Source organism: Pristiophorus japonicus, chromosome 24 (genome assembly GCF_044704955.1).
Source record: "Pristiophorus japonicus isolate sPriJap1 chromosome 24, sPriJap1.hap1, whole genome shotgun sequence".
Lineage (NCBI taxonomy): Eukaryota > Metazoa > Chordata > Chondrichthyes > Pristiophoridae > Pristiophorus > Pristiophorus japonicus.
The window spans coordinates 15877643-15892358 of record NC_092000.1 but is presented as its reverse complement, the minus strand read 5'-3'; the positions used below and the strand labels follow the sequence as shown (position 1 = coordinate 15892358).

General features: G+C 44.6%; 2 protein-coding genes across 2 annotated transcripts in view; one reads left to right on the top strand and one right to left on the bottom strand.

Annotated features, from left to right (window-relative positions):
* The window catches only part of rtbdn (retbindin), a 63161-nt gene extending 51790 nt beyond the window's left edge, over positions 1 to 11371 (top strand). Inside the window, exon 6 of the mRNA XM_070867294.1 lies at positions 5794 to 11371. Coding sequence (XP_070723395.1) covers positions 5794 to 6063 — 270 coding nt within the window. The 3' untranslated portion in view covers positions 6064 to 11371. The remainder of the gene's footprint in view (positions 1 to 5793) is intronic.
* Positions 1 to 14716, bottom strand: part of rnaseh2a (ribonuclease H2, subunit A) — an 85125-nt gene that overhangs the window by 29310 nt on the left and 41099 nt on the right. The gene's annotated exons all lie outside the window — the stretch shown is intronic.

Genomic DNA, 14716 nt, shown 5'->3' with positions numbered 1-14716 from the left:
AAATTGGCTGCCATGCCGATTGTGACTACACTTCAAAATCAACTCCTTGGTTGTGAAGTGCTTTGGGGCATCCTGAGAACGTGAAAGATGCAAGTTCTTTATTTCAGAAGAATGAGAGGTGATCTTATCGAAATGTATAAGATTATGAGGGGGCTTGGCAAGGTGGATGCAGAGAGGATGTTTCCACTGATGGGGGAGACTCGAACTAGGGGGCATAATCTTAGAATAAGGGGCCCATATTTTTTGAACGTTGATCTTTCCAGCTCAACTGTATCAATTCTCACAGTTACTCAGTGTTGATAATTTGGAGGAAATCTATTTTGCATTCCTTGTAGATTTGATTGTTTTTGGAGTTTTCTTACTTCAAGCTCTATCCTTTCCTCCAGCCCCAGCCTATTGGCAGCAAACTGACATGAGGAGGAATTTCTTCTCTGAAGGTTGTAAATCTGGAATTCGCTGCCTCAGAGAGCTCTGGAAGCTGGGTCATTGAATACATTTAAGACAGAGATAGACAGTTTCTTAACCGATAAGGAAATAAGGGGTTATAGGGAGCAGGCAGGGAAGTGGATCTAGTCCATGATCGGATCAGCCATGATCATATTAAATGGCGGAGCAGTCTCGAGGGGTTGTATGGCCTACTCCTGCTCCTATTTCTTATATTCTTACATTCTTTATTCCTTTTTTTAATAGTTAGTTTGCTGCCAATAGGCTGGGGCTGGAGGAAAGGATAGAGCTTGAAGTAAGAACACTCCAAAAACAATCAAATCTACAAGGAATGCAAAATAGATTTCCTCCAAATTATCAACACTGAGTAACTGTGAGAATTGATACAGTTGAGCTAGAAAGATCAACGTTCAAAATATATGGGGCATGCGATGCTCTCTGGGTTCTGGAATGAAGTGCAGTTGGAAACTCTACACTGGTCATAAGAACATAAGAATTAGGAGCAGGAGTAGGCCACACGGTCACTCGAGCCTGCTCCGCCATTTAATAAGATCATGGCTGATCTTTGACCTCAACTCCACTTTCCCGCCCAATCTTCATATCCCTTGATTCCCCTAGAGTCCAAAAATCTATCGATCTCAGCCTTGAATATACTCATAGGCCCTCTGAGGTAGAGAATCCCAAAGATTCACAACACTTTGAGTGAAGAAATTCCTCCTCATCTTCAGCTCGTCTGCTGCTGAAGCCCACATCCATGCTTTTGTTACCTCTAGACTGGACTACTCCAACGCACTCCTGACTGGCCTCCCACATTCTACCTTACGTAAACTTGAGGTCATCCAAAACTTGGCAGCTCGTGTCTTAACTCACCCTTACCCCTGTTCTCGCTGACCTACATTGGGTCCCGGTTAAGCAACGCTTCGATTTCAAAATTCTTATCTGTTTACAAATTCCTCCATGGCCTTACTACCCCTTCCTATCTCTGTAATCTCTTTCAGACTCACAACCCCCCGAGATGTCTGCGCTCCTCAAATTCTGCCCTCTTGAGCATCCCTGATTATAATTGCTCAACCATTGGTGGCCGTGCCTTCAGCTGCCTTTGCCCTAAGCTCTGGAACTCCCTGCCTAAACCTCTCCGCCTCTCTTTCCTCCTTTTAAGGCGCTCCTTAAAACCTACCTCTTTGACCAAGCTTTTGGTCTACTGCCTTAATTTCTTCTTATGTGGCTCAGTGTCAAATTTATCTGTTTTGTCTTATAACACTCCTGTGAAGCACCTTGGGACGTTTTACTACGTTAAAGGCACTATATAAATAAAAGTTGTTGTTGTTAAATGGCCAACCCCTTATCCTGTGACTATGCCCCCTAGTTCTAGACTCTCCAGCCTGGGGAAACAACCTCTCAGCATCTACCCTGTCAATCCCCCTCAGGATCTTGTACCTTTCAATGAGGTTATCTCCCATTCTTCTAAACTCCAGAGAGTATAGACCCATTCGACACAATCTCTCCTCATAAGGCAGCCCTCTCATCTCAGGAATCCCTGATCCAAAGGGATTCTGCTGACTGCAAGAATGGGAAGAGAGATGTAGAAATGGCAGTACCTTAATAGCAAGTTTCTGGTACCTGTTACTACTTATTTGAAGACAAGAACATACAGGGGTGGTGTAATTTTATCTTTTGAGGCATTAGTTAGCTGTGTTTTAATCAATACATCTCAAATCAAATGATTTAGATACCTCGGAAAGAAACTCCAAAAGTGATTCAGAGTATCAGAGAAAATAGTGCGAGGCATTTTTCAAACCTTGGGCACACCTTGCCAGACTTTAAGGGTCTCTTCCAGCCCAATAGGTTCCTATGTCTCTATGCCAAATATTAATTCTTTCTTATCCAAGAAAAGGAAAAGGAAGGAATGGGTGAGAATCAAACCATTAAAAATCGTAAAATGTGGAAAGAAAGACTTGCATTTATATAGCGCCTTCCATGACCTCAGGATATCTCAAAGTATTTTTGAAGTGTAGTCACTGTTGTAATGTAGGAAACGCGACAGCCAATACAGCAAACTCCCACACACAGCAATGTGAGAATGACCAGATAAACTGATTTTGTTATGTTGACTTGAGGGATAAATATTGACCAGGACACCGGGATAACTCCCCTGCTCTTGTTTGAAATAGTGCCATGGGATCTTTTAGGTTCAGCCAATTTGCAAACAGCAAGGTCCCACAACAGCAATGTGATACTGACCAGATAATATTTTTTTTTAATGTCGATTGAGAGATAAATATTGGCCCAGGACACCGGGGATAACTCCCCTGCTCTCCTTCGAAATAGTACCATGGGATCTTTTAGGTTCCCCTGAGAGAGCAGACGGAGCCTCGGTTTAATGTCTTTTCCGAAAGACGGCACCTCTGACAGTGCAGCATTCCCTCAGCAAGGCACTGGGATTCTCGGCCTAGATTCTGTGCTCAAGCTTTTGGAGTGGGACTTGAACCCACGACCTTCTGGCTCCGACGGCCTAGCGCGAGTGCCAACAGTGGGTCACGGCTGACACCTGATCAGTGTCGCTGAGGCAGTCTTGCTAATGCATCCCCTGAAATTTAAGTTGGCGATAAGTTGATGTAGGTCATTAGCATAGCATTCACATTGGGATATGGAGCTTTGGTGCTCCTCGTTGTGTGTCTGGGCCAATCCCTTTGCTCAGTGCTCACTAGAGATTCATCGCCGCCCTGTTTCCAGCTGAATGATAATTGTATGACCATTTTGCTGAAAGATTATGACAACTAGTCGCAGCTGTCTGTGCATCATGTCGCATCGATAAGCTTTGTCTTTTGGAGGATGCTGGGCCTCGGGGACAATACTGCAGCCGGCTGGAAATTTACTGAAACGTTGCTGCTAGTGCTGAGGGGTTGTCAAGAGAAATTAACTCCCTGTTGTGATATGTTGGACAGGATGTCTTAGTTATAAAGTGCCTGCTATTAGGACCTACACTATTCCAATATCGTTTCTCCTCCTCCCCCCCCCCCCCCAAGACATTGACGCATGTTGGGGTACATAGCCACAGCTACCAGCTGCCCTCTTGTACCTCACCCAAGAAGCCATCCTTCTTGCGTGAACTTAGATGGTGAGTGACAGCAGGCTTTTTGACCAGTGGACCATGTCACAGCGGAACCACATCTGGTCCTCACACACTTGTCCACATGTGCATTTTCCAACCAGGATCAGGATACTGGTCAGAAATTGAAACCCTGGACTAATTTGCTTGAAAGAAAGACTTGCATTTATATAGCGCCTTTCATGACCACCGGATGTATCAAAGCGCTCTACCGCCAATGAAGCTTGAAAGAAAGACTTGCATTTATATAGCGCCTTTCATGACCACCGGATGTATCAAAGCGCTCTACCGCCAATGAAGTACTTTTTGGAGTGTAGTCATTGCTGTAGCGTAGGAAACGCAGCAGCCAATTTGTGCACAGCAAGCTCCCACAAACAAATGTGATAATCACCAGATAATCTGTTTTTGTTACGTTAATTGAGGGATAAATATTCGTTCGGACACCGGGGATAACTCCCCACTGCTCTTCTTCGAAATAGCGCCATGGGATCTTTCACCAGAGAGCAGACGGGGCCTCGGTTTAACATCTCACCCAAAAGACGTCATCTCCCAACAGTGCAGCACCCCCTCAGTACCAGCCTGAATTTTTGACTCAAGATCCTGGAGTGGGACCTGAACCCACAGCCTTCTGACTCAAGAGGTGACGGTGCTGACCACTGAGCCACGGTTGACATAGGTATGGGGGGTGGGAATAGAACAAAAAAAGCCGGCCCTTAGCACAAGCACTAAATTTATCATGCATGTCATATTTCAGAATTTCTTTTTGGTCAATTTTCTTTTCCTCCACCGCACCTCTTTCCTCTCCTGAACAAACCGACGTGCTGGATTAGTTCCACAAGTGCCAGCAGCCCTCCACTACTGCTTGCCCAAAATTCAGTGTTCCTCAATACTACCACTACTCCTCAGTCAGTCAACAAGGTCGCCCACAAGTCAATCCAAACGGTAAGGCTGAATTTCTTTATCCGTTCACAGGATGTGGGCGTCGCTGCCAAGGCCGGCATTTATTGCCCATCCCTAATTGCCCTTGAGCCGCCGCCTTGAACCGCTGCAGTCCGTGTGGTGACGGTGCTCCCACAGTGGTGTTGGGGAGGGAGTTCCAGGATTTTGCTATCACATTGTACTCTGGTTACTGTACACTGGGGTGTGCAAACTCTAGCTCATGGTGTAGATCTAGCAAGCGCCCCCCCCCCCCATACCACTGCCTCCTCCCTCACACCTAGATCTTGCTCCATCGTACTCTCCCACTCGGCGTCGCTGTTTGATTCCACTTCTGCTGCTCCAGGTGATTGAATGAATAGCACGGCGGGTGGGAACCCTCGCCTTAGCAGTGGGCAGCGACAAACTGGAGACGGGGCGGAGGAAGAGAAAAGTGCCGCTTTGGGCTGGGGGAATGCAGGAGGAGGAGAGTGGCAAAGCATCAAAAATATGCAAGAAGGGTGGCAGGTGGAGGGGACACCATTATTATACCACCACCCCTGATCGTTTAGAGCACTACAGAAACACCTCACACCCGGTGTCCAGTCCACTGCTGCCCTTTTATATGCTGCCCACAGACTCCATGATGAGCAGGTGAGTGTCGCTCAGAAGGAAAAGGTTTGGATGCCACCACTATACATGATGGCTGTAGTATATGATAATGCGCACTAAAGAATAGCAACAAAAGAATAACACAGCAGCAAGTGAATTGTCCTTAAATGTTAGCGTCGGTGACCGTGTCAGCTGTGGCTCAGTGGGTGTCTCTCTCGTCTCTGAGTCAGAAAGTTGTGGGTTCAAGTCCCACTCCAGGGACTTGAGCACAAAAAATCCATGCTGACACTCCCAGTGCAGTACGGAGGGAGCGCTGCACTGTCGGAGGTGCCGTCTTTCGGATGAGACATTAAACCGAGGCCACGTCTGCTCTCTCAGGTGGACGTTAAAGATCCCACGACACTATTTAGAAGAAGAGCAGGGGAGTTATCCCTGGTGTCCTGGTCAATATTTATCCCTCGATCAACAAAACAAAAAAAAGTTTTATCTGGTCATTATCACATTGCTGTTTGTGGGAGCTTGCTGTGCACAAATTGGCTGCTGTGTTCCCGACATTACACCAGTGACTGCACTTCAAAAAGTACTTCATTGGCTGTAAAGCGCTTTGAGACATCCAGTGGTCGTGAAAGGCGCTTTATAAATGCAAGTCTTTCTTTTAAATGGTCTGGCGCTGGTGGGTTTAACGGCTATACTTTTCTCTCCCGTCTCCCAAGATGTACAAGGACGGAAAGGATTTGTGCGAGAGCGTGGCCGGAGATTCTTTCAAGGTCAGATCCTGCAACTGCCTGAGCCTGGACAAGAACGACGAGCGGGTGATTAAAACCCTGATGCAGGAGGACAGCACCAAGACCGGCTTTAACGGGGAGCTCCCGTGCAGTGAGAAGCGCAGCACTGTGAACAAGCTGCGGCTCTCCATCCGCAAACGCTCGCTCTTTGTGGAAGACATTGACGGCAGTGGAAGCGGGTTCCCAACAACCGAATAGTTAAATTACAGTCGCTGTTTTTTTTTTGTTTTTGCGTAGTTGCTGCTCTTGTAAACAACCTGCTCCTCGCTGTGTTCATACTGATAAAAGCTCCAGCGGTGACGCGCACCTCCCCTCAACTGCTCTCCATTCTGGCATGCAACCCATCCCACCATCTGCACAAACACCAGCAAGCCCCTTCTTGGTACAAGTCCACCATCAACCAAAGAGCCACAATGGGAGTTCAGGGAAGGAAAAGCATCTCCTATCTCCCCCCCCCACCCCCCCTCTGTCTCTCTGTCCTCCCTGCCCCAACATTTCTGGGTCAGTTTTCCCTCTCACAATCCAGCCAATTCTGAACTAGGATTCCAAGCCCAGTCAAAAGTTCCAGCGTAACTTCCGGGCTTCTAATTTAAGGGGTGAAAAAGTGATGTCGCTCACAAAGCTGCAATATCTGGTGGCCACATGTGGTATCTTGGTTGCCATTAGACTCCACCGAGGGAAAGGTAGATATTTTTCACCCATTGAGTTGCCTCCACCTACCTCCTAATGCATCATCCAAAATGTAACAAACACAAGAGTACAGAAGGGATGGATGGACCCTTTAAAGAAGTGCTGAATAATGAGGTTATTCCATCAAAAAGGAGACAGGCTGAACAGGCCTTCCCCCATTCCTAAAACAATTCCTGGGTTCTGGTTTTAACCCTTAGTTCCCTCCACAAACCTTGTGCAATTTTCCTCAATGGGCACAACTTAATCCGAGAGAGGCGACTTACTGCAGGTAAAACCAGCAAGCAGATACACATTCTGAACGTTATTCCTAGCCCCTGAAGTACAACTCCAGGATATTAACCCAATCCTCTAATTGGTTTGCATGTTACTGGGACCATGATTTCTGGTGAAGTAGTTGAACATCTAACGCTAACCTTAACCTTCAATCCTGTAAGTATCATATCAGTAGCTGTCTAAGGGGCTGAGTAAAGCAGATTTTATTCCAAATTCCTTTTGTTGGGGGTGGGGGAGAATTCCTCTGATTTCTGTTGTCCATTATTGTTAGAATTGTACTCCTGTTCTCTCGTCCCATGTTCACAGTCTACGTTAAATAACCTGCTCACATCCTCACCTCATTTTGAAAGTCTGAATCACATCTCCTCTGAAATCATTCCTGTGCTGATAAACAGCAGACTCCGAATAAAATACACAAATGCATACACCCAAAACAGAAAATTCATCTGGTAGCATGCAAGCACCTCACGCGAGTTCCCAGCAACACTGCAGTCTCCTTTGACGCTTGCGATTGGCGTCACAAACATTTGGGACAATTCTGAAAACCCACCTGTGCTACAGCCGCAAGCTATGGGTTCCCATTGACAGTTCCGGTCTAAACCGTGTGGAAAATACTTGCTCTAATTCTAACTCCTTCCATAAAGAAGTAAGAGAATCCACAGTAGGCGTTTTTAACATTTACTGTAAAACCTGGGTTGCAAATCACACTTCGTATAGGTCATATAACCTATTTCTGTTGGGGGAGGAGAAAATTCTTTAAGTTGCATCCTGTGTTTAAAAGAACATTAAAAACATACATGAAGATGTGGTTTACACGCTGAATTTTTCAGTCAGTGACCTTTATTGCTTCCAAAATATACAAAATGATCACACTGATTTTTCTGCAAACTCCTAATGCTCATTATTGAATAGATGTAAAAGGATGCAATAACTATGGAGTATTAAGCACCATATTCTTAAAAATGTAATCTGGTGGTAATTTTCAGAATTTACGCGAGTCGAAATATCACTGCAACACATGAACAGCAGATTGGAGCATATGGCGATACAATGCTACACATTGTACAATACATTCACAAAGGCATGGGTATCAGTTGGCCTGAGTTGAATACAGTTATGCCGTATAAACAGAGATTTCAGATAATGGTCAGGAGCGGCAGTCACTGATGAGTCATCTATGAATAAAATATATCCCCCTCCTCTCCTCTCGTGCCAGAGTACAGTTCAATGGGTACCAGTCACACTCAAACTCTCACTCAAGTTACCATTATTCACACACGAACTTTGACCATGAGCACTGGAAATCTATTTGATTGGGGGGGTGGGTGGGGAGGAGGTGGCTGAAATCTTCTAGCAGAGATCAGGAATGGAAATACGAGCTGATTTTCACCCACCCCGCCACCCCTGCTTTAGGCCAGGGCTGCTGCGGCCAATTATATCACCTTGACCACCAAACTAGTCAACATAGCACAGGCCCACTTTAAAACTATAAACACTTTCGATGCATCTTGCTTGAGGTCATTGCATATCCCCGACCTGAGGTCATTGCATATCCCCGACCTAAGCCCATTGCAATGAATGTACACTTGAATTGTAGCAGTCAGTAGCACATGGTCCAATCACAAATGGCACACTATGGCTGATATACTAGTCCATATGACAAGGTGTCTCCATTGGTGTTTGAAGATGTAACAACTGCAGTTGGGTGACTGACAAGTTAAGGGTTAAATATTTAGTAAGGGCACCTGTCCTTCAGGTGGCATCGGTAAGTTGAGCTGGCAGAATGTGTGTGTGAATGAAATCCTTGCTAAACAGACTGCTATTCTATGTGCTGGTTCACGTTTTGGTCCCTCTAAGTTAATCATAGACATTTACGGCATGGAAGGAGGCCATTCGGCCCATCCTGTCCGCGCCGGCCGACAAAGAGCTCCCCAGCCTAATCCCACTTTCCAGCTCTTGGTCCGTAGCCCTGTAGGTGATGGCACTTCAAGTGCACATCCAAATACTTTTTAAATGCTATGAGGGTTTCTGCCTCTACCACTCTTTCAGGCAGCGAGTTCCAGACCCCCACCACCCTCAAATTTCTCCTCAAATCCCCTCTAATCCTCCTGCCAATTACTTTAAATCTATGCCCCCTGGTTATTGACCCCTCTGCTAATGAGAATAGGTCTTTCCTATCCACTCTATCTAGGCCCCTCATAATTTTATACACTTCAATTAGGTCTCCCCTCAGCCTTCTCTGTTGCAAAGAAAACAACCCCAGCCTATCCAATCTTTTCCTTAAAAATTTACTGTTTCCTCTTATTCTTTTAAAAGGACAGAATAAAATGGGTATTAAAAGCTTCTAAAACTATTTGTGCAAAAAAAAAGTCCACTTAAACTGTTTTTCCTCCATTATTTAATTGTAACCTTTAGCTTTATACTTAATTTTGAGCTTCTGTCATCCTATTGCACCTCAATTTACTATTCGGCAATCTGACAACAGATTCTCATTTACTGCAGGATACAAATTGGCTAGGCATCTCCTTTGGTTTGTGCTAACAATGGCATGGAGAAAGTCAGTGTACAGACTGCATCAACGCCTTTCCACTTACCTATTAGCGAAATGGATCGTTTTGCTTTGCGAATGCTCTATTCCCAGCCAGCCTACTGATGCAGTAGCTTAATTCGCAACTTGCTGCTGAACCAGAGTGCAATGAAACTTCAATAGAACCTTGTCCCAGCAAAGAGTTGAATTCATCTTTATTCCTTTTACTGCAGGTTGCTTAACATACACCGCGAGCACCACCCCTACATGGTGGCTTCAAACATGCTTAGTTTTGGTACAATCATTACCATTATTCTTCTTGGAAGGCTGATGGTAAATCAGCGCAAACGGAAATCAAGCCAAACGCACATTTTAGTGGAGTGTTGCTTCAACTATATTTAGTTGATCTGTAAATCAAATGTCACCTTATTAAAGGGCACTAAAACCGACAAATAAACAAGTTAACGTTTGACCATCAACTTAATTCAAATTAAAATTTGGTTGCCGGGGGTGATGATGCACTCCAGTCCCTCCGGTGCCCACCTCTCGCGGAATGCCGCAAACGTACCGGTGGACACCGCGTGCTCCGTCTCCAGGGACACCCTGGCTCGGATGAAGGGGAGTTGCTTCATAACAGGTGCAATGCACAGGTGAATGTTTTAGCTGAAACGGTTTAATGTGGGCAAGTTTTCCTGCTTGATTTAGTGGTTGCAGAAGCCATCCTAGAGTTAACGGAGTTACAAAGACTCCTTACTTTTATTTTTTGTCAACTTTTTATGTATTGGTATGGAACTCCTGATTAGAAATGGGCAATGTGGATACAAGAGTTTGTTAACTTATCCAAGCCTGGCTAGACATAATAAACATCATTATTCCCCCCGGCAACCCCACCCCCGTCTCCTGCTCTGTGGCGCTGTTGGTACGGCGCCAGCTCTAGTTGTACTAACGACATACAGACAGACCAGTCTGAACCTCTCCGAGTCCTGACGAGAGATGGGCCTTTTGGCTAAAGTCAATCGCAGCTCTGATGAGCTGGGTGGAGGGGTAAAGAATGGTCACCAACGTTCTCTGTCGGCTGCACTATGTACTGCACGGTCTGTTTCTTTCAATGCACCGCCCCTTTAAATTTTGGCACACGCGTGGGATTCCCAGTGTCATCATCACAGGCAGTCCCTCGAAATTGAGGAAGACTTGCTTTCACTCTAAAAATGAGTTCTTCGGTGACTGAACAGTCTGATTCGGGAATTACAGTCTCTGTCACAGGTGAGGCAGACAGTGGTTGAAGGAAAGGGTGGGTGGGACTGGTTTGCCGCACGCGCCTTCCGCTGCCTGTGCTTGGTTTTTGCACGCTCTCGGCGATTTACAAGCTTGTGAGCAGCTTGCGCACGGGACCTTGCCGGTTACTGCGCGGCCAAACACACGCACAGCCTAGAGGGAGCATTGGTGATCACCCCTTTTGCACACAATAAACATCTAATGTATTCATTTTCCTGCAACATTCCGCTCTCCTTCGACTGAAAAGTACAGCAACTTGTGTCTCATGCCACCTGGCGTTGATGCCGCTTGCTTCGGACTGGATTCCTATCGGCTTACTCCTGGCACACAATAGGTTAGCAACACGTCATTGCTTCAGCCCTGTCCCCTCCAGTCAAGTGCATTTAAAATTAAAAATGAAATAGCTATTACTGCAGCCTCTTTTTTTTGTATTGCGGGCACAGTTGCTGCTGTAACGGGCACAGTTCCTGGTGTAATGTCTTGCATAATGTTGGTTATAAAGTCTATTTACCGTTCTGCGCCAGGTTTTAAACATCTGCTGTGTCTCTGTTCCCTGTGCAGGGTGAGCTGTAAACGGGAACAGTAAGAAATGATGTCCTTGTATAAATGGATAGTGCGCTTTCGTGTCTCTGCTCCTTTGATATTTTTATTAACCAAGTTATCTGTCCCTGTACTACTGATATTGTGCAATTCTACAGAACTGTGAGATTTACTAATAAAATGGGAAACACGGTGATAAAACCCTTAACGTCACGAAGTTTTATTTATATTTTAGGATTCCCAAACTATTTTCCTCACAGCCTTCCCAAAAATTGTGCATTTTACTGTTAAGGTTTGCTTAATACGACAACAACGACTTGTATTTATATAGCGCCTTTAACGTACTGAAACATCCCAAGGCGCTTCACAGGAGTGTAATGAGACAAAAAATTTGACACCGAGCCAGGGAAGTAGAAATTAGCGCAGGTGATCAAAAGATTGGTTAAAGAGGTCGGTTTTAAGGAGCATTTTGAAGGAGGAAAGAGAGGTAGAGAGGCGGAGAGGTTTAGGCAGGGAGTTCCAGAGCTTAGGGCCGAGGCAACAGAAGGCACGGCCACCGATGGTTGAGCGATTATAATCAGGGATGCCCAAGGAGGCAGAATTAGTGGAGTGCAGACATCTCGGGGCGGGGGTTGTGGGGCTGGAGAAGGTTACAGAGATAGGTAGGGGTGAGGCCATGGAGGGATTTGAAAATAAAGATGAGAATTTCAATATGCTTGTGTTAAATTGCATAATAGATTTAACATAGCATGCTTTATGCTGTCATTTGGGAATGTAACGAGGGAAACCACAAATCATACCCCAGAAGATATTTGCTGCACACTCTTTCCAAATTATTTTTCTCTGCTTTGAACCCTTGTTTATGGTAGTCCCTTGTGCGCACTGCAAATTGTCATCTTATATATACTTTGGAAACTAAGGGAATCAACTCTTACACAGGTGTATCAAGAAGGCAAGCTGTCGCCCACAAACCTCTGAGGATGTAAAGTCCTTGTGTCTCCTGCTTACAGTGTAAATTGAACAGCAGCATTTCCTGTCTGAATCACAGTAGCTCACTTGTGCTAGTATTTTCAGTGAATGCACTGCTGCAACAGAAAATAAATCAGATTCCATATGATTTTTTTTTTATTCGTTCACGGGATGTGGGCGTCGCTGGAAAGGCCAGCATTTATTGTCCATCCCTAACTGCTCTTGAGAACATGGTGGTGGTGGTGAGCTGCTTCCATGAACTGCTGCAGTCCATGCTCAATCGAGGAGAGATTGAGTAGACTAAGCCCATATTCTTTAGAGTTTAGAAGAATGAGAGGTGATTTCATTGAAACATACAAAATTCTTACAGGGCTTGACAGGGTAGATGCAGGGAGGATGTTTCCCTGGGCTAGGGAGTCTAGAACCAGGGGTCACAGTTTCAGAATAAGGGGTCGACCTTTTAGGACTGAGATGAGGAGAAATTTCTTCACTCAGGGGGTGGTGTATCTTTAGAAGTCTCTACCCCAGAGGGCTGTGGAGGCTCAGTGGTTGAGCATATTCAAGACAGAGGTCGATAATTTGGCTATTAAGGGAATCAAGGGATATGGGAATAGTAGCAGTTTGGAACAACTGAGTGGCTCACTAGGCCATTTCAGAGGGCAGTTAAGAGTCAACCAGATGTCTGAAGTCACATAGGATTACATCGGATATACGGCACAGAAACAGGCCATTCGGCCCAACCAGTCCACGCCGGTGTCATGCTCCACTCGAGCCTCCTCCCGTCTTTCCTCATCTAACTCTATCCGCATAACCCTCTATTCCCTTCTCCCTCATATGCGTCTCTAGCCTCCCCTTAAATGCATCGATACTATTCGCTTCAACCACTCCCTGTGGCAGCGAGTTCCACATTCTCACCACTCTCTGGGTAAATAAGTTTCTTCTGAATTCCCTATTAGATTTTCATATTGATGGCCTCTAGTTATGCTCTTCTCCACAAGTGGAAACACTCTCTCTGCATCCACTCGATCAAAACCTTTCATAATTTTAAAGATCTCTATTAGGTCACCCCTCAGCCTTTTTCCAAGAGAAAATAAACCCAGCCTTTTCATCCTTTCCTGATGTGTACCATCACATTTCTGGTATTATCCTTGTAAACCTTCTCTGCACCCTCTCCAGTGCCTCTATATCTTTTCTATATATGGCAACCAGAACTATACACAGTACTCCAACCAAGGTTTGATACAGATTTAGAATAACTTCCCAACTTTTCAATTCAATTCACATATAGGCCAGACCGGGTAAGGGCAGCAGATTTCCTGGTGGATTTCTATGACATGGTTTTTATTCCAGGCTTATTTAATTAACTGAATTGTAAATTCCCCAGCTGCTGTGATGGGATGGGATTTGAACTCAACTCCAGATTATTAGTCCCAGGGATCAGGATTACTAGTCCAGTATCATAACCACTGTGCTACTGTATCCCTATTGTCCACTCCTTGTATGTTCTCTAGAAGCCAAATAACATACTTAGTCAGAGCTACATTTATACCATAGAAAATAATTAACTACATTAAATTATAAACAGAGATGTTCCAAAACAACCTTTCCTTAGTTAATAAATTGAAGAATATTTCACCTACAGCAACCACTAAAACCGCAGCATTTAAGCTAAATAAGAGACAAACTGCTGGCAATGGCAAACAAGAATTTATTTTAGGTTACCGTTAGGGCTGTGCCCCAACCCATAATATATGGTGACTGCTTTATACAATAAATGCTGGTGACAGCTCTTTCCAAATGTTGATAAATTTTTGCCGGGATCACGCTTCAGTCACGAGTTCCACTCTCCCCATTTGTGCTGTCCTTCTGAACCTTTTGACGAGATTACTTGTAATCATGCCCACTGACATACTCCACGTTACTCCGTAAGACTTCTAACCCTTCAGCTTATTGTAAGTGCAATGAATACACAGTGAACATCCAGAATCAATAAGTATGGTTGAATTATTTTTTTTAATAAAAGGGGTTTTTTCCTTTTAAAAAAATAATTTGCTACAAAAAATTACAATGAACATCAACATCTTTTCATTTCATTCCATTTTTTAAAGTTTTTTTTAAGCAGCAAGCCTTGCTGAAATCTTTGACGGGAACTGTCTTAAGGCAGTTGAATAATCGATAGTCGACACGGACACAGGGATGATTCAATATTAACTGTGCATGTTAATTGAGCTCCCTCGTGTTATCGGATTGAACAATCCTAAACCAATTAAATGAGTTTGGGCCATCTTAATCCATTCCTTGTAGGCAATGACCTACAGCACAAAACTGAGAGAGATGCAATGTAGCGTTGAATTAGAGGCAGATGCCTCAGGATGTGAAATGGCAAACCGCTGCAGTAGGAGGTGTTCTTCTACGGTAAGGGATTAAGACAGATTGACTCTCCATCTAACCATGATACTTGAAATAGAAAATGCTCCATTCTTCATCGTGGATGGACCTCACTTTCACAAAAACACAGTATTAACAAAAGAAAAAACAAACTTGATTTTTTGAGATATGAGATGAGTTTCTCTCATA